This window comes from Microtus ochrogaster, unplaced genomic scaffold (assembly GCF_000317375.1).
Source record: "Microtus ochrogaster isolate Prairie Vole_2 unplaced genomic scaffold, MicOch1.0 UNK24, whole genome shotgun sequence".
Classification (NCBI taxonomy): Eukaryota; Metazoa; Chordata; class Mammalia; order Rodentia; family Cricetidae; genus Microtus; species Microtus ochrogaster.
The window spans coordinates 1,079,998-1,094,715 of record NW_004949122.1 but is presented as its reverse complement, the minus strand read 5'-3'; the positions used below and the strand labels follow the sequence as shown (position 1 = coordinate 1,094,715).

At 49.8% G+C, this 14,718-nt stretch overlaps 1 protein-coding gene across 1 annotated transcript in view; it reads right to left on the bottom strand.

The window, feature by feature from the left end:
* LOC101984712 (serotransferrin) overlaps nucleotides 1-14,118 on the bottom strand; it is a 25,778-nt gene extending 11,660 nt beyond the window's left edge. Inside the window, exons 1-11 of the mRNA XM_013354017.2 lie at nucleotides 13,909-14,118; nucleotides 11,763-11,935; nucleotides 9,542-9,650; nucleotides 8,638-8,814; nucleotides 7,843-7,975; nucleotides 6,838-6,893; nucleotides 6,208-6,386; nucleotides 4,991-5,168; nucleotides 3,201-3,352; nucleotides 1,736-1,826; nucleotides 619-648 (exon numbers count right to left, since the gene is read on the bottom strand). Of these exons, the coding sequence (XP_013209471.1) occupies nucleotides 619-648; nucleotides 1,736-1,826; nucleotides 3,201-3,352; nucleotides 4,991-5,168; nucleotides 6,208-6,386; nucleotides 6,838-6,893; nucleotides 7,843-7,975; nucleotides 8,638-8,814; nucleotides 9,542-9,650; nucleotides 11,763-11,935; nucleotides 13,909-13,951 (1,321 nt within the window). The 5' untranslated portion in view covers nucleotides 13,952-14,118. The remainder of the gene's footprint in view (nucleotides 1-618; nucleotides 649-1,735; nucleotides 1,827-3,200; nucleotides 3,353-4,990; nucleotides 5,169-6,207; nucleotides 6,387-6,837; nucleotides 6,894-7,842; nucleotides 7,976-8,637; nucleotides 8,815-9,541; nucleotides 9,651-11,762; nucleotides 11,936-13,908) is intronic.
* Between the last annotated feature and the right edge of the window lie 600 nt (nucleotides 14,119-14,718).

The window sequence follows — 14,718 nt, the reverse complement described above, 5'->3', positions numbered from 1 at the left end:
TAGACCAGGCTGGTCTCGAACTCACAGAGATCCGCCTGCCTCTGCCTCCCGAGTGCTGGGATTAAAGGCGTGCGCCACCATCGCCCGGCTCCTGCTCACTCTTTTGCATCATTTTAGATCTATCCCTAATCAGAGCCCTCGTCTGGTTAGTCTAATTTCTGGGCCCAGCCTGGTTGGATGGGCAGAAAAGTCCACACTCCTAGATATCAGTATCTAGATATTGACCCTCTGTACTCAGTCCTGCAAGGACCACACCAGTAGGGTTCCTTGGCTGTGCTAACTCTCATCTAAAGCTCTGAAGACTTTAATTCAGAATGGAGGGAAGCAATGGGAAGAGCCTAGATTTGTTTCCAGGATTCTAAACCACTCATAAATTCTGAATCCCTGGATCCTCCCATGAGTCCTAACAGAGGACAATACCTATGTTAAACATGAAATGAAAAGCCCCATGTCTAAGTCACGGGGAGTGCAGAAGCACAGCCCTCCTGATCAGTGCTGACCCTCACACAGCACTTTGCATCCCGAAACTGTGTCTCTCCATTGACTTATAAACTTGCCTAACCACTTCCCCCAACAATGAGGATTTCCCTTCCAAGGTGATTGCCAGATTCAACTCACCTTTTTCTAGTTGTCCACAATCAGAGCTATCTGGAGGAAGGAAAATACAGCATTAAACATTTATGTATAGGTTGGAAGATCATGCCCATCTCATGAAGCTACCAACAAGGAAAAGAGTGGATAAAACTACACACATCACTGGTTGACACTAAGGCAAGACTCTCCAGATTTTGCGAGTTCACCTGGGTGCTGGACCTCTAGGGTTCATTCACAAACCGCATTTCAAGTGTCTTGTTCGCTGTGTGCCAAGCCTGCAGTGGATGTTAACTGAATGTATTCGTCCTGCAACAGGCAGTGGAAAAAGCAGGAGTGCTGGACATTGCAAGACTTTCCAGACATCCCACATGGACTCTGCAGTGGGATCCCTTTCATACCAGAAGTCTCATAGCAGGGATGACGGATGGTACCACCACCCTCATTCTTTAAGATAATTGTGGAGATTCTAGGTGAGGGAGTCCCAGAGACTGGGGAGGAGTGTTGCAGAATATTATTTTAAGATGTGTTACATCTGTTTATGCTGTGGAACATTTGCTTTAATGGTGCAAAGACATATTATGTTCTTTTATGTTGCATTTGTTTAACTCTGTGAAGCTGTGTTACTTTGCCTGTCTAAAACTCCAGATTGGTCTAATAAAGAACTGAACGGCCAATAGCAAGGTAGGAGAAAGAATAGGTAGGGCTGGCAGGCACAGAGAATCAATAGGAGGAGAAAATGGGGAAGAGGGAGATCAACAAGGGAGAAAAGAAAGGACCAGCCACCCAACCACACAACCATCCATGGAGAAAGAGTGAAAGTAAGATTACAGAAATAAGAAAAGGAAAAAAGCCCTAAGGCAAAAGGTAGATGGGATAATTTAAGTTATGAAAATCTGGCTAGAAATAAGCCAAGCTAAGGCTGGGCATTCATAAGTAATATAAGACCGTATTTGAGAGCTGGGTGGCAGGCCCCCCAGAGAGCAAAAAAAGAGTGAAAAAGAGAAACCAACCACAGAGGGTCTCAGCAGGAGACACTTTCTCACGGCTAGATAAACTGGGATCTGAGATAAACTGGGCTGTGGTTCCCCTCGCCATAGCCCAGAAAGAAGAAAGTACAGAAGCAGGCACTCAGCACACTCACCATAGTTCTCTGCCATGACTGGCACTAGACCACACTGGCCTGCTATGTAGGCATATCCTCCATCCAAGCTCATGGCATCAGCTTCTCCATTCTGCAAAGAAAGCAGGTCACAACAAATGGAGAGTTGCTACTTCCTGTGCCACCTGCCCTTCTAGACTGTCTCCTTGAAAGTCCTTCCCAGCACAAGGTATAAAGCCAGGAGAACTATAGATGTTGGTACTGGACTCCCCCCCCCCCAAGTGATCGGTCAGGCACACCCAGGCGTTAGCATCCCTTTAAATAGACTCAGGATTTGAGTTGGCAGGTTCTGCATTAATTTGGTTTGATTTTTCTTGCCTCGACTCAGGCAAAACAATGAAATGGAATGCCACTAAAATACTGTCATATTTTAAAATGCCAACAGAGGAGCAGGGTTGGTGGTCTGCTTTGCTTTGTGACTGAGAGCTTAGAAAGCACAGGGTTGTTTTTAAGGGCTCAAAAGCAGAGCTGAGAAACTTCAGAAGGATCAGTTGACAGTGGCAAGTTGTCAATAGGTATTACTTTGTTTCCATGTATTTACTACGAGTTTGATATCAAAGATCCAACTGAAACTACTGCTCAGTTGGGCTCAGTTGGTGGAGTGCCAGCTGAGCATGCCCGAGGTCCGAGGTCTTGTCCTGGGCAACCCTAAGCCTAGGTGATGGCATAGTGGTACATGAGCCCAACACGCCAGAGATAGAAGCAGAATGCTGTGGGTGTAGCAGCTCAGCCTCAGCCAGGAACTGACCAACAGCAGCTGCTTGAGTCCCTGACTCCAAATACTACCACCATCATCAGCCGCAGCTACAGTAGCAACTAGAGTAACAAGGAAAGGTTCAACTTAAAGAATAGCCAGATTGTGGGGAGGGGCACTCGGGGCTTGAAAGCTCAGAGCTTCCTTGCCCTCGCCAGGCTGAGGCAGAACCTCAGCTCATTCTCTAAGACAGAAATGCCAAATCAAGAGAGGCTTATAAGACATGATGAAGGGGGAGGCGCTAAGCAACCTACAGGACACTATTGCAATAAGAGGGTTTTCTCTGAGTTATATGATGACAAGGGGTTCTTATTTTCTTCTTTCTCAGGCTGAGGATTTTGAAGATTCTGTATAGGAAAATAAGGAACATGATTTTTGATCAATTAAGCAGATGTGTACTTGCCTGCGAGATCAAAACCGAGGCCTTCCACACTCATCAGGGCAAATTATGATCTCAGTCCTCTCAAAAGGACATGGCTGGGATTACCCTCCCAGTGGGCTAATGTAAAGAGCCAAAGGAACCTGGAGGCACCCTTCAGACCCACAAACTCTAAGGCTTAGAAACTCTTGGGGAGCTGAGCTCAGACCATGAAATCAAGGATTCTAAAAAGGGGATTTCCACACCGCGCTAGCTACACTTGCCGCCTTGGCCAGTGTTGGGAACACTGGCCCGGACAGGCAGAAGGGCCATACCACAATCTTGTCAATGCAGTCCTCGGTGGTCTCTGCCGATTCACAGTCGATCTGCCCTCCGCTGTTCACGCTCCACTCGTCACACTTCTGTCTCTCGTGGTGACCCAGGGCACACCACTTCACTGGCACGTTGCTGCTGGGGCTTTCTGGACCTGGAGTTCAAGTAGAAGAACCAGAGGTCAGGAAAGAGACAACCCCAGCTGCTGTCTGGGATATGTCAATGCTGTGGACTGCTTCCTGCAAAGGAGATAAATAGATCCCATTCAAGGAACTCATAATCATCTACGGGAGACAGTCGACCAACTTTGGTTAATTTCATTTAAATTCAGCTTCTCCTCTTTGGTAAGATTATTTGTCTTTAGTTTTAATTAGGTATGTGTGTATGTATCTATATGTGGGTTTGTGCATGTACAGTACCCTCAGAGGCTAGAAGAGGGTGTCAGAGCCTCTGGAGCCGGAGTTACAGGCAGTTGTGAGCTGTCTAATATGGGCACTGGGAGACACTCTAGGGTCCTCTCAAAGGCCATACTTGTTTTTGACCACTGAACCACCTCTAGACCCCAGCCTTTTCTTTTCTTTTGAAAAGCTGATTCTCTAGCCTCAGGGCACCCTAACATCTGACCACTTTTCTTTCTCCCTTCTCTTTCTTTTTTTTTTCATATTTATTTACTTATTATGTATACAATATTCTGTCTGTGTGTATGCCTGTCGGCCAGAAGAGGGCACCAGACCTCATTACAGATGGTTGTGAGCCACCATGTGGTTGCTGGGAATTGAACTCAGGACCTTTGGAAGAGCAGGCAATGTTCTTAACCTCTGAGCCATCTCTCCAGCCCCCTCCCTTCTCTTTCAAACAGCACTTTTAACTAATCAATTATTTCTGCGTTCATGGTTTGCCATAGGTTTTCACATGGGGGAAATGTAAATCCTGCTAGAGAAAGAGACACACCGTGCCATTCACCAGGGCACCCTCCCACTTAAGCAGTGCTATCATGGAGTCATTATAATATGTCCAGCAAAAAGACAGATAGCTAGAAAGACAGACAGACAGATAAATGGACATATGCCCATCTTTTAGGCTTGGCCCCCAGATCACTCCCTCTCAGGGGCTCAACCCTTGGCCAGGAAGGTCTGTTTGACTTTGCTTTTCACTTCTGTAGGACCTCACTCACTATTTTACTGCTGTTGCTATTTTCCATTTTCTCACTTTGTGATTAGTTGTCCAGTAGTGTGACCATCTCTCAAACATTTGTCCTCCCCTTGGCCTGAAAGTTCCAGGACAACAGAATCTCATACGCATTTTTAAGTCCAGCATCTAGCAGAGTGTGTGGCTAGAAGTTCAACAGATATCCACGGCATGAATAAATGGCCAGGCAGACTTCCAGTGCCCCAGTAAAACTCGAGGCGAGATAAACCTCCCTAGACCTACAGCTTCATTAGGCTTGTGTTGACTATAGTATTGACAAGACAGGTGCAATCTGCAGAAACTTTGAGTTATTTACTTTGTAATAGTCTAATTGGCTTCATAAAGGGTGTGGGAATACCCTGAGTTATGCAGAGGAAATGATACTAGTACCAACCCAGGTCATTTAAAATGTGAACAGCCTTTAAAGCCCTAGGTGATCTCCATGCCCTCTCATAGCGGAAGCTACCCAGCATCTCTCCAGCCCTGGGCTCACAAACAAGAGACAGAAATAGGAACATCAGGAGAGGCTGACTTTGGCTGCTTTCTTGACCTTGCCTAGCTCCCCACATTCCTTGGGGGCACCCGGCTTTTCCTGAGTACTTACACTCTCCTTCCCGTACATTCCGAATGGCGGTGACATAGTTGTGGCCGAGGTACAGCCTGTAGTCCATTCTCGAGGGGATCTTCAACAGCCCAATGGCAGAGTTCTTAAACAGCAGGTCTTTCTCAAGAGGAGAGTCGAACAGTTGGAAGTCTTTGGATTTGCCTTTGCCAAAATTTTCCTGTTTCCGGAAAAAGACAGAGCAGCAAACAGCAACAGGGATTAGGGAGGGTAAGTAGCAGGACTGAACAAGGAAAAACTCCAGGAAACTGATTTAAAACCACGGGAAACTTGGAGGTCCTAGGAAAGAAGACATTCAGGCATACTCTCCATCACCCAGCACCTTTGGCATCCAGTGCTTTGGAAGAACCATTCCCACGGTCTCCTTCCCTGTGCTTCTGAGCCTGTCTTCCGGAGTGGCCGAGAGCTAGCCGAGAACAAGAACTGAGCCTAGTGCGGAGGCTGGTACTGGGTGGTTGCCCCTTACATTCTTGATGGACAGATAAGTAGGCTGGACCAGAGGCAATTGTCTTAACCAACCCCAGCCAAGAGACAGAACTGGCAGGGGGAAGTCAGTGCCTCTACAGTCAGGATGTGTGTGCATGCATGTGTGTGTGTGTGTGTGTGTGTGTGTGTGTGTGTGTGTGTGTGTGTGTCAAGGAGTGGGGAGATAAAGAGAGATGCTCTTTCCTTCTGGGTTTCAGGGGAGCCTTTTGAGATTTTCTCTGGGCCTTAAGGGCCTACCTTAGATAGAAAATGTGTCACTGGTCAAAAGGCTGTGTGCTGTAAGAAATCCTTCAGCCAGTAGCCTTTAAGTTACCCGCCCACTTGGGCATGGCCTTTTATCCTATAATTGCCCATGTAAAGTGTGTATTTGCCCTCGTCTTCTAGCTGCTAGATTCGGTTGCTGTTTCCCACTTGAGCAGAGGACTGTGATCTGTGAGTCTAACCACTAAATAAATGACCCATTATTATACTCAATTCTGAGCTAGTACAGGATTTGTTTTTTAGTGTCCATCTTCGTGGTGGATATTGATACCAGAGGAGGCCCCTGCTACCCTACAAGGCGTCCCAGCTGGGGATGTGGAAGAGGTTGTAACACATGGCACAGTCCCCACTGTTTCCTGAACATACACAAGGACTGTTCTAATATGTCTAGATGTCAAGATCTGACCACGGAGGTGTAAGTAGGGGAGAGAATGGGGGCGGGGAGGGAATACCTGGGCCACTTTGAGGATCTCCCAGATCAAGTCCTCCTTGCCGTCCATAGCTCGAGCCACAACAGCGTGGGAAGGGACGCGGGCCAGGTAGCACTCCTCAAATTGATCCACTGGCTTGCGGGTGTTGTCGGGGCAGAGCAGCTCATATTGGTCCCTGTCAGACTTCTGTGGCAGAACCTCTGAGGAGGGAAAGTTCAGGTGAGCCCCTCCCGCCCTTGCAGTCCTCTTACCAGAGAAAGCAGGAGTTGAAGGACCTGGAGGGATCTCTGAGGGCCGAGGAACAGGCAGGAAGACGAGCCCGAAACAGGATGAAGGCATGGAGGTTTGGGGGGGACTAGGGAAGCAATGGCACCCTCCATCCCATGAGTCTGAGTTCAGCAAGATGGCTGACAGGCCAGGGTCAGCCAGACCAATCTCCAAACCTTAGCTATGGCAACTCTTCCCTAGAAGAAGAGCCATTGTGTGATTTGAGTGGTAGAAAGGGGCCCATAATCTAGGTGGAGACCCCAAAAGCACCTGTCTCTACCCATGTAGAAATTCAAGCAATGGTAGAAACACTATGCAAGCTTGTGCTCACCTACTGACCACAAAAGAGGGGAGTAAACCTGCCAGGCTTTTCCCATCACTTACCAAATATGGTCGTGTGCTTGACAAAGGCCACATCCCCACCTCCATCTTTCAGACACCTGTGGGAAAGAAGCACAGGAACAAAGACTCTGGTGGTCTGCTGACATTTGGAATATGGCTGAGAGGGGGGATGAGCTCACACGGGACAAATGCCCCTCCATTTCTACCCCAAACCGGCAAAAAGAAGGTGAAAACATTTTAATGTAAAAATGCTTCAAATCTCTAGTGCAGAAAATGATGGTATTTCTACTCTGGCTATGTGGACTTCAGGGTATAAGCGAGATAAAAAGAGAGAGCAGGAAACCAGCCACAAAGTTCCCCTCCTAACAAGGAAGCTACTTGCAACTGCTGCTTTCTTGGAAGATCAGTTTTCTTCAGGGCAGGCCCCATGTCTCAGGAATAGTTGGCCAATGCAAAACAGACTCCAAGCTTTGTTTTGTTTTTTTACCCATGTGCTTTTTGTTTGGTTTGTTTTTTGTTTCTTTTGTTTTGACCTTTGTTGTTGGTGGTGGTGGTGGTGGTGTGCATGTGTATGTGTGTGTATGTGTGTGTATGATCTAGGAGGAGTTGGGGGAAGGGAAATAATATGATCAAAATATGTGTAAAAATAATTTAAAAAGGGTTGGGGACAGGGGAGTGTCCAGTACATTAAGCATGGTTCACTTCTGTCACAGGGGCAGAGGCTCTGTCACATCCCCAGGCACAAGGGGTGTGTTAGTCCCTTCAGATGCTGGCCAGCTCGATGAGAGGAGACACCAGCCAGATGCAAGAGCTCCGAGGAGGGAGAGAGGAGAAGACTCCTAGAACAGGGCTTGAGCTATTACATCAGATGAAAGGGAATGCTGCTAGCCTAGCCTTGAAAGTTCCAGGTTGTACCCCTGCCTCCTTGGGAGAAGTTTAAGCTCCCTAGATGTGACTTTAGGCAGGTGAGGATCTGCTTTAGGTCAGCAAAGAACCGCCATTTGAGGACTTTCAGCACTGGTCACCAGAGAGGTCATCTCAACTCACTTGAAGGCGCCTGCATAGCCATAGTACGGTTGGAGAGAGGAGCAGCCACAGCCTGGACACAGTTGACACAGTTTGGGGAAGGATGCCGAATCTGCACAGGGGACACAGCTGCCCGAGAAGAAACTGGCCACAGCTGCTCGATACAAAGAAGTGGACAACAAGGCGTAAGCACAATGCCATTAATGCCCCCCTGCCTGGGCTCCTAAGGCGATTCAGAGAAGCGATGAAGCCAGCAAGCACACTCCTGGCTCCGCCTTGCACGCGCTGAGCAGGGTTTCTAAGCAGGCACAGGTAAACCTCTGCCCTGCAGGTACCCTCCGAAGTACACCAGTCCGTATTTCCTGCTATCCAAGGCTAGCCCTCGACCTTTGTCCAACCACTTTCTTCCCAGATCTTTCCGAAAGAGGGCGCCTCTCGGGGAAGTAGAACAGCCTAGAGAGGTGCGGAACAACCTCATGCCCAGCAGGTGGCATCAAAGCACCCTTTATTAGAGTGAATCACGTCTCCAGACAGGAACTGGGGGTGGGGAGCAGGCGCAGCTGCTGTGAATATGGAAATCCTTTGCGAACCCATCTGCCCTTTCCTTCCCTCCTCAGGACAGCCTCTGCTGGGGTATTGGGAGCTCACAACGACAAAAAGGGCCCAGCTGCCATCCCCGTGGGCAGCTGGTACCACGGACCTGCCACTCTAGATGTTTCGACTTCTCGCCACCACCTTGGAGTTCAGTCTACCCGCCTGACTAATCATGACTGCGTGACCTTAACAGGATATCCAGAAAGAGAGGTGACAGCTTACCCTTCTCAATGGGACTGCGAGGCTCCGGAAATTTACAGAAAAGTAAGCCAACGGGGATGTTCCATCCTGCAGACCTGCCCAAGCCAGTGTGGCAGGACTTCTTGCCTTGGAGCTCGTCCAGCTGGAAGCCAGAACCCTTCTTCACCACGGCCACAGCCAAGTAGGAGGTTTGTGGCTCTAAAAGGGGACAGTGTGAATGGAGTACTTTGACATAGCACAGGGAAGCACCGCTCATCAGGGCTTGGCTCTGATCGAGGAAGAGAGACCCAGGGGTAACCTAGGTGCAGTTGGCTTGTAAGAAGTCAGAGGAACCTCCGTTGGCTTAAAAGCTGAGGGAACCTTTGTAACATCATCTCAGGAAAACACAGGGTCGAGAAGCACCTGCACAAGGGTCAAGGATGCTCCGTTTACCCTGCTCTTGCCCACCAACCCAAAGCCACCGGGAACATGGAACTATAACAACAGGGGCTCACATTCGCTGCCTCCCTCAAAGTATTTTACGTCCTCTGGTGACAAGGGACAGTCAGAGTGATCTCAGAAGACTCCTTGGACTGTTGAGCTCTCACTGTGTGCCACTGGATGGGTTCTCCTATGTCCATGGCACCCGACACTCCAGCTTGGACACATCACCAGATCCAATGAAGACCAAGCTGGACCCCAGGCTGCTCTCTGTCCAGTGAGGATACCTGACTCAGAAGGTCCATACTGGCCTTCAACCAGCCCAGAGTCTCCAGATGCTTTCATCTGTGCCTGGAGGACTAGAAGATCTTCTCATTCCTCACTGACTCCCTGAAGAGAATGCTTGCTAGTGTCTAATATCTAATACCTGCCTACGAAATGAGAGTTAATGTCTCCTAGGGGACAAAACCGCAACACCGCTCCTGGGTCCTTTGGGAGAACTTACTTTCAGGTGTCCCATAGACCTCCGCTACCACAGGCTTCAGGTTGTTGGGCGTCAGGCCTGCCTCATACACCCAACCAGCATCCAAGGTTATGGCATCTGCTTCACTTCCCTAAGAGAGAATAATCCTCAATGAAGCCCTTGCTTCCAAAGAAGGCCTCCCTAAGCCATAGCAGATGGGGAGGGACAGCGATGGCCCATGCATCCAGGGCCAGAAAACCCCAACTCTAACAAGAACACATCCAACCCTGCTAGCATGCGTTGATTCCATTTCTGTCAAAAGACCCCTTCGCTACCGTTCACATTTGCTCTGCAATGTGAACTCCGTTTTTTTCTCTTTTCCCAATGATGTGTCTGTCCAGCACCTAACCAAAAATACCCTAATGCGGATTTACTTTCAGCAATTGTAGAGGCTTGGCCTGGCAGGCTTGGTTGGGGAAAGGGTCCCTCCCCCTCCAGAGGCGGGCCTAGCCACTGTACTATAGGTTCTGACACGGTTGTATACAGCACTCAGGGACCTCTAGGTGGTCTTTATATCTCATTTCCATGCTCAGCCACCCAGAAAGGTTTTTCATCAGAGACCCTTGTGTTCTGAGCGTTCCTGTCAGCTCCTCTGTGGATGCTATTGTGGAGTTGCCTCCGAGAAAGATGAAATCCTTGAAGGCACTTGGCTCTCCACTGACTCGGGGCTCATTGCGTTCCCCTACAGTCCTGGGCCCGCGAAACAGTAGGGGCTAGCATGCCATGGTCACTCACACCTGTTATCCCAGAGTTTGGTAGACACAGGCAGGAGGATTCAAGGTTCAGGGTCTCCCTCACACCCTCATTTCTGGTATAATTGTCTACTTGTGCTGGGGAGCTCCTTCTGCACGACACCTTCAGGAAAAATGTCCTCTCTCTTTGGGAGTACAATAAATGACAGGCTTTCCTCTCCCTTTCTATGGCAAAAATAAGGCTTCTGGGTGTAACTGTGTATTTGTTGCAGCTCAGAAGTGTTACACACAGATCACACACACACACACCTCCTTCGATAGATATCTATCAGGAAGAACATGGCATCTGTCTCCCCACCTCTATGTGGAATGGAACCCTAAATATCTAACTGCCAGTCAGCCAACACTGCTAGCCTCACCAGGTTCACGGGGTTCACTGTGAGCAATCTTCACCCACTCATTCCCCTAACTCCTGAGTTCCTGCACTCCCCCCCCTTAATAAAGTGTCCAATCTACCGACACTGGAATGGAGCCCAGTACTCCCCCTGCTGGCAGTACTCACAATTACAAATCTTGTTCCCCCAAAGAGCAGGCTGGGTTTCTCTGGTTTCCTACCTACAGCTCACACTAGCTTGGCGCTGCCTTTGAGTGTGCTGTTCATTCCTGGTGTGCACCATGGCTCTTAGCAGGGAGCCCTACCCTGGGTCATCGGTTGAACTTTAGCCTCATCGCTTCCTTCTCAATGAGACTGATGCTGACAACAGGGGCCGACACGTTTTCTCCGTGCGTCCCTGCTGGAACACTCTTCTTTCCTTTTGTCCACACTAATAGTTCTCTCACTCGCAATCCTCTCTCGTCTCCTTACTAGGTTGTGGACACCTCGAGGGGAAAGGTAACCAACCCTGCAGCTCCCTGGCTAGAAGAGGGACTGACAAGCCCGGATGTACAAGAGCTGAAGGAGGGAAGAGAGGAAAGCAAAGGGGTCCACGGTCACCTGCAGTCACCATTCTTAATTCTTGCCCCCCACACCCACTCATGTTTCCAAAGACGCGTCTAGAACCTATATAGTGGGGGGATGTAATGCAGTGTTAGAGTGTGTGCCTCGCGTTCCCCAAACCCTGGCCTCAATCCCTAGAAACACACACACACACGAGAGAGAAAGAGATGGACAGAGACAGACAGAGACAGAGGGAGGGAAGAGAAAGGGGGAGGGAGGAGGAGAGAGAAAGAGAACTTCCCAGCAGAGTTAGACAATAACTTTCGACGCCTGCTCCCCCCACCCCAAGTTCATAGAACTTAAGTGCCTCTAAGCAGTTACCTCTCAGGGTGCACTGCCCCCTTCCTATGGACAGTAACCATGATTTCTTCTATGTCCATTTCTGATGTGATTTGAAGGGCAGCAAGGGGTTGCCTGCCTCCCACATCAGCCTCCCACCTGCCTTCCATGTTCTACAATGACTAAAGAAAACAACCCCTGCAGCCTTTCTACCTTGTGAGGCAGCGGGACTTACTGCAATGGCCTTGATGCAATCGGTGTAGGAGGTTTTCTTCACACAGGCAAGCTGGGGACCATCGGCTGGAAGGACGTTTTTCATGTGGTCACGGAAACTGATGCACTTGCTGTTCTCATGCTCTGATATTGCGCACCATCTTACAGTTTTGTCGGGGACAGCCAGACACAGTCCTGCAGGAGAGAAGGCAGAGGCATAAGGGACCCACTTCCTGTGCCAGGGGAGAGAAAGCGCCACTTTCTGAAGTGTTTTGCTGGCCACCTCCCCTCTGTCGCACCGTCATCCCACTCCTGTTGGTGGTCATGACAGAGCACAGGGCTCTGCTGCTTTCTGATGCTGGGGACAGAGAAGGTGGCTCATCCCAGTGGCCTCTCCTCTTCCCACATACCCCTGGGCTGCTTGGAGGGATTCTGGGAGAGCTGAGGATGACAGCCCACAATTCTCCCAAACCCTTGCCTCTCCATCATGGCCCCAGAATGTGAGCACCATTCTCAGTCACCTTGACCCAAGGCTCTGTGCTCCAACTCCGAGGATCCGGGGGAAGGAATGCCAGCTTTCAGAAACGAGAGAGCTGCACTCCGGAAGTGAGGCGTGATTGTCCGAGCTCACCGTGTTTGTTAGCGGTCCAGGTCTGCTGGCCAGACCACAGAGGAAGATAACCATCTTCTGCGCTTTGCCTCTCTCTGGGCTGCAGTTAGATTGTGAATTCCCCCGTGATACTTTTCAACTACCTTCTGCCTAGAAATAGCTAGGAACTCCCTTCTACTCAACGGCTTCTGCTTCTACCAAACCTTCCCTCGATGCTTTACCCCACTTTTGTCTCCATTTGGAGAAATAGCTAAAGACAATCCTGTGCATCATTATTTGTGTGCACGTGCTTCTATAAATGGGTGTATGTGTGTGCGAGTGTGTGTGTGTGGTGTGTGCGCACACATGTGCAGATAGGCACACATGGAGGCCAAAGGGCAATATGGGGTGTCTTCTGCTATTACTCGCTGCCTGATGTTTTTGAGACAGGATCTCTCACCGAATCTGAGCCTTGCTAATTCCACTAGATTGGCTGGCCCTAAGTCCCTGGGATCTTCCTGTCTCTGTTTCCCCAGTGTGCTAAGTTTCCCAGCTTTTCCCATGGGTGCTAAGGTTCTGAATTGAGGTCCTCATGCTTACGTGGCAATCATCTCCCCAACTGAACCACCTTCCCAACTGTGTCACTGTTAAAATCCGTGTGATGGAGAGATACCATCCATGAGATTTGGCAGTCAGGCCTGGCTTTCATCACATCTGTTCCCTATGGAACAACTCAGCAGGGCTGACTTACTGACTCAACCAGGTCCACAGTGCACAAAGGATGGGGTCAGGTGGGCGAGGTGAGGATGGATAGGGAAGGACAACAGGGAGACTGGCTGCCCCAAGTCCTTCCCTTTATTCCACGCTGACCAGGGGGAAACTGAATAGCAGACTTTCCCTAAACCACCTCCCTAGCGCTTCAAACTACTTAATCTAAATTGTAAATTTTGTCCCTCGTCATGTGCCACTGTGCACATGAGGTGCCCTGAGTTGACAAGCATGGGAGCCTTTCCCATGTTGACAGTGTTCACGGAAGGCAAATAGCTCAGACTAGAAGGTTCCAACAGTCCAATGAGACCCCATCTGGAGAGGAATCAGCAGGATCTTGTGACTTCACCCTCACCTGACCCTCCGAGGCAGGTGCTGTAACTGCACCTGGCACAGGAGAAGTACAGGCAAGATTTGAACTCAAGATTTCTGGCTTCGAATCCCACACCATAGTCTGAGCCACCAGCGCCAAAGGCATCCAAGGGACATCAGACAGTGAACGGATAGCACAGTTAGATCCCAGAAGTCCTGACTGTCCACCAAGCTGTTTGGACTACACTAGACGGCTCAGGGTAATACCTAGGTAAACTGGTTAAAAGTTTTCTACCTTATCATAGACCATATCTGCAAATTACTGGACATAGGGGCGACCGCACAAGGTGCATAAGAAAAGGAATCCGGGCCCCAGACGACTGAGTCAAGGTTATTCCTACATTATCGAAGGATGGAGATGTGTTAGGGAGAAGCAAAAGGCAGGCTCAGCCTTTCGCGTGCAGGCAGTAATCTACAGTCCTTCCCAGCCCACACTCACCCAAGGCAGCACAGGCCAGCAGGGCGCCCACGGCGGACCTCATCCTCCCGGTGTGTGTGGCGAGGAGCGGGGAACACAGACTAACCCGCTTCTGCACCGCTTCTCTGTGACCCGCTCCCCTTTATGTCCGGAGCGGGCTGGCTGGGTGCAATCTTTGACCTCCTGTGTTTGCGCAGCCCAATTGCCCAATAGCCCGCATCCCCCTCCCCTTCCTTTCTTGCCCTGATGATCACCTCATTTCCTGAGCTGTGGGGCTGTGAGACAGAACTGCGCATGGAATCCACCAAAAAAACAGAGAAGCCCTGTCTCGAAAAACCAAAAAAAAAAAAAAAAAAAAAAGCTGTTTGGAAGGAGGCCTAAAGCAAAATCCACTCTTTGTTATCACTGCTCCCTCGGTGCCAGGAACGGCATGGCTATAGCCGCTTGGGCGGAAGTGACATGCTCCAGTACCCCGGGTACCAGAGCTGCTTGCCAGCAGCTTCATCATCCTCACGAAGGGAGACTGAGGCTGGAGGGGGGGGGGGACTGTCCTGGACCCCAGTCTATAACTCGAGAAGGAACATAAAGAGAGGAAAGCTGGGCTCTGGTTAGAGAGGCAGCAGCCCCTGCTCTCACAGGTGATTCTGGGAACACACCAAGAGCCTCTCTCTTTCCATCCCTGCCAGGCAGAGCCTGCTCTGGGGCTGAAAGTGTCTTGTCCCTGAGCTTCTGGTGGGACAGCCCAGGCTAGGAACAGGGGCATGAAACTCTCTCCCTCTTTAGGAAGTGGTCAAACTGAGACTCAGAACAAAGGGCCGGTGTGAGTGCAAA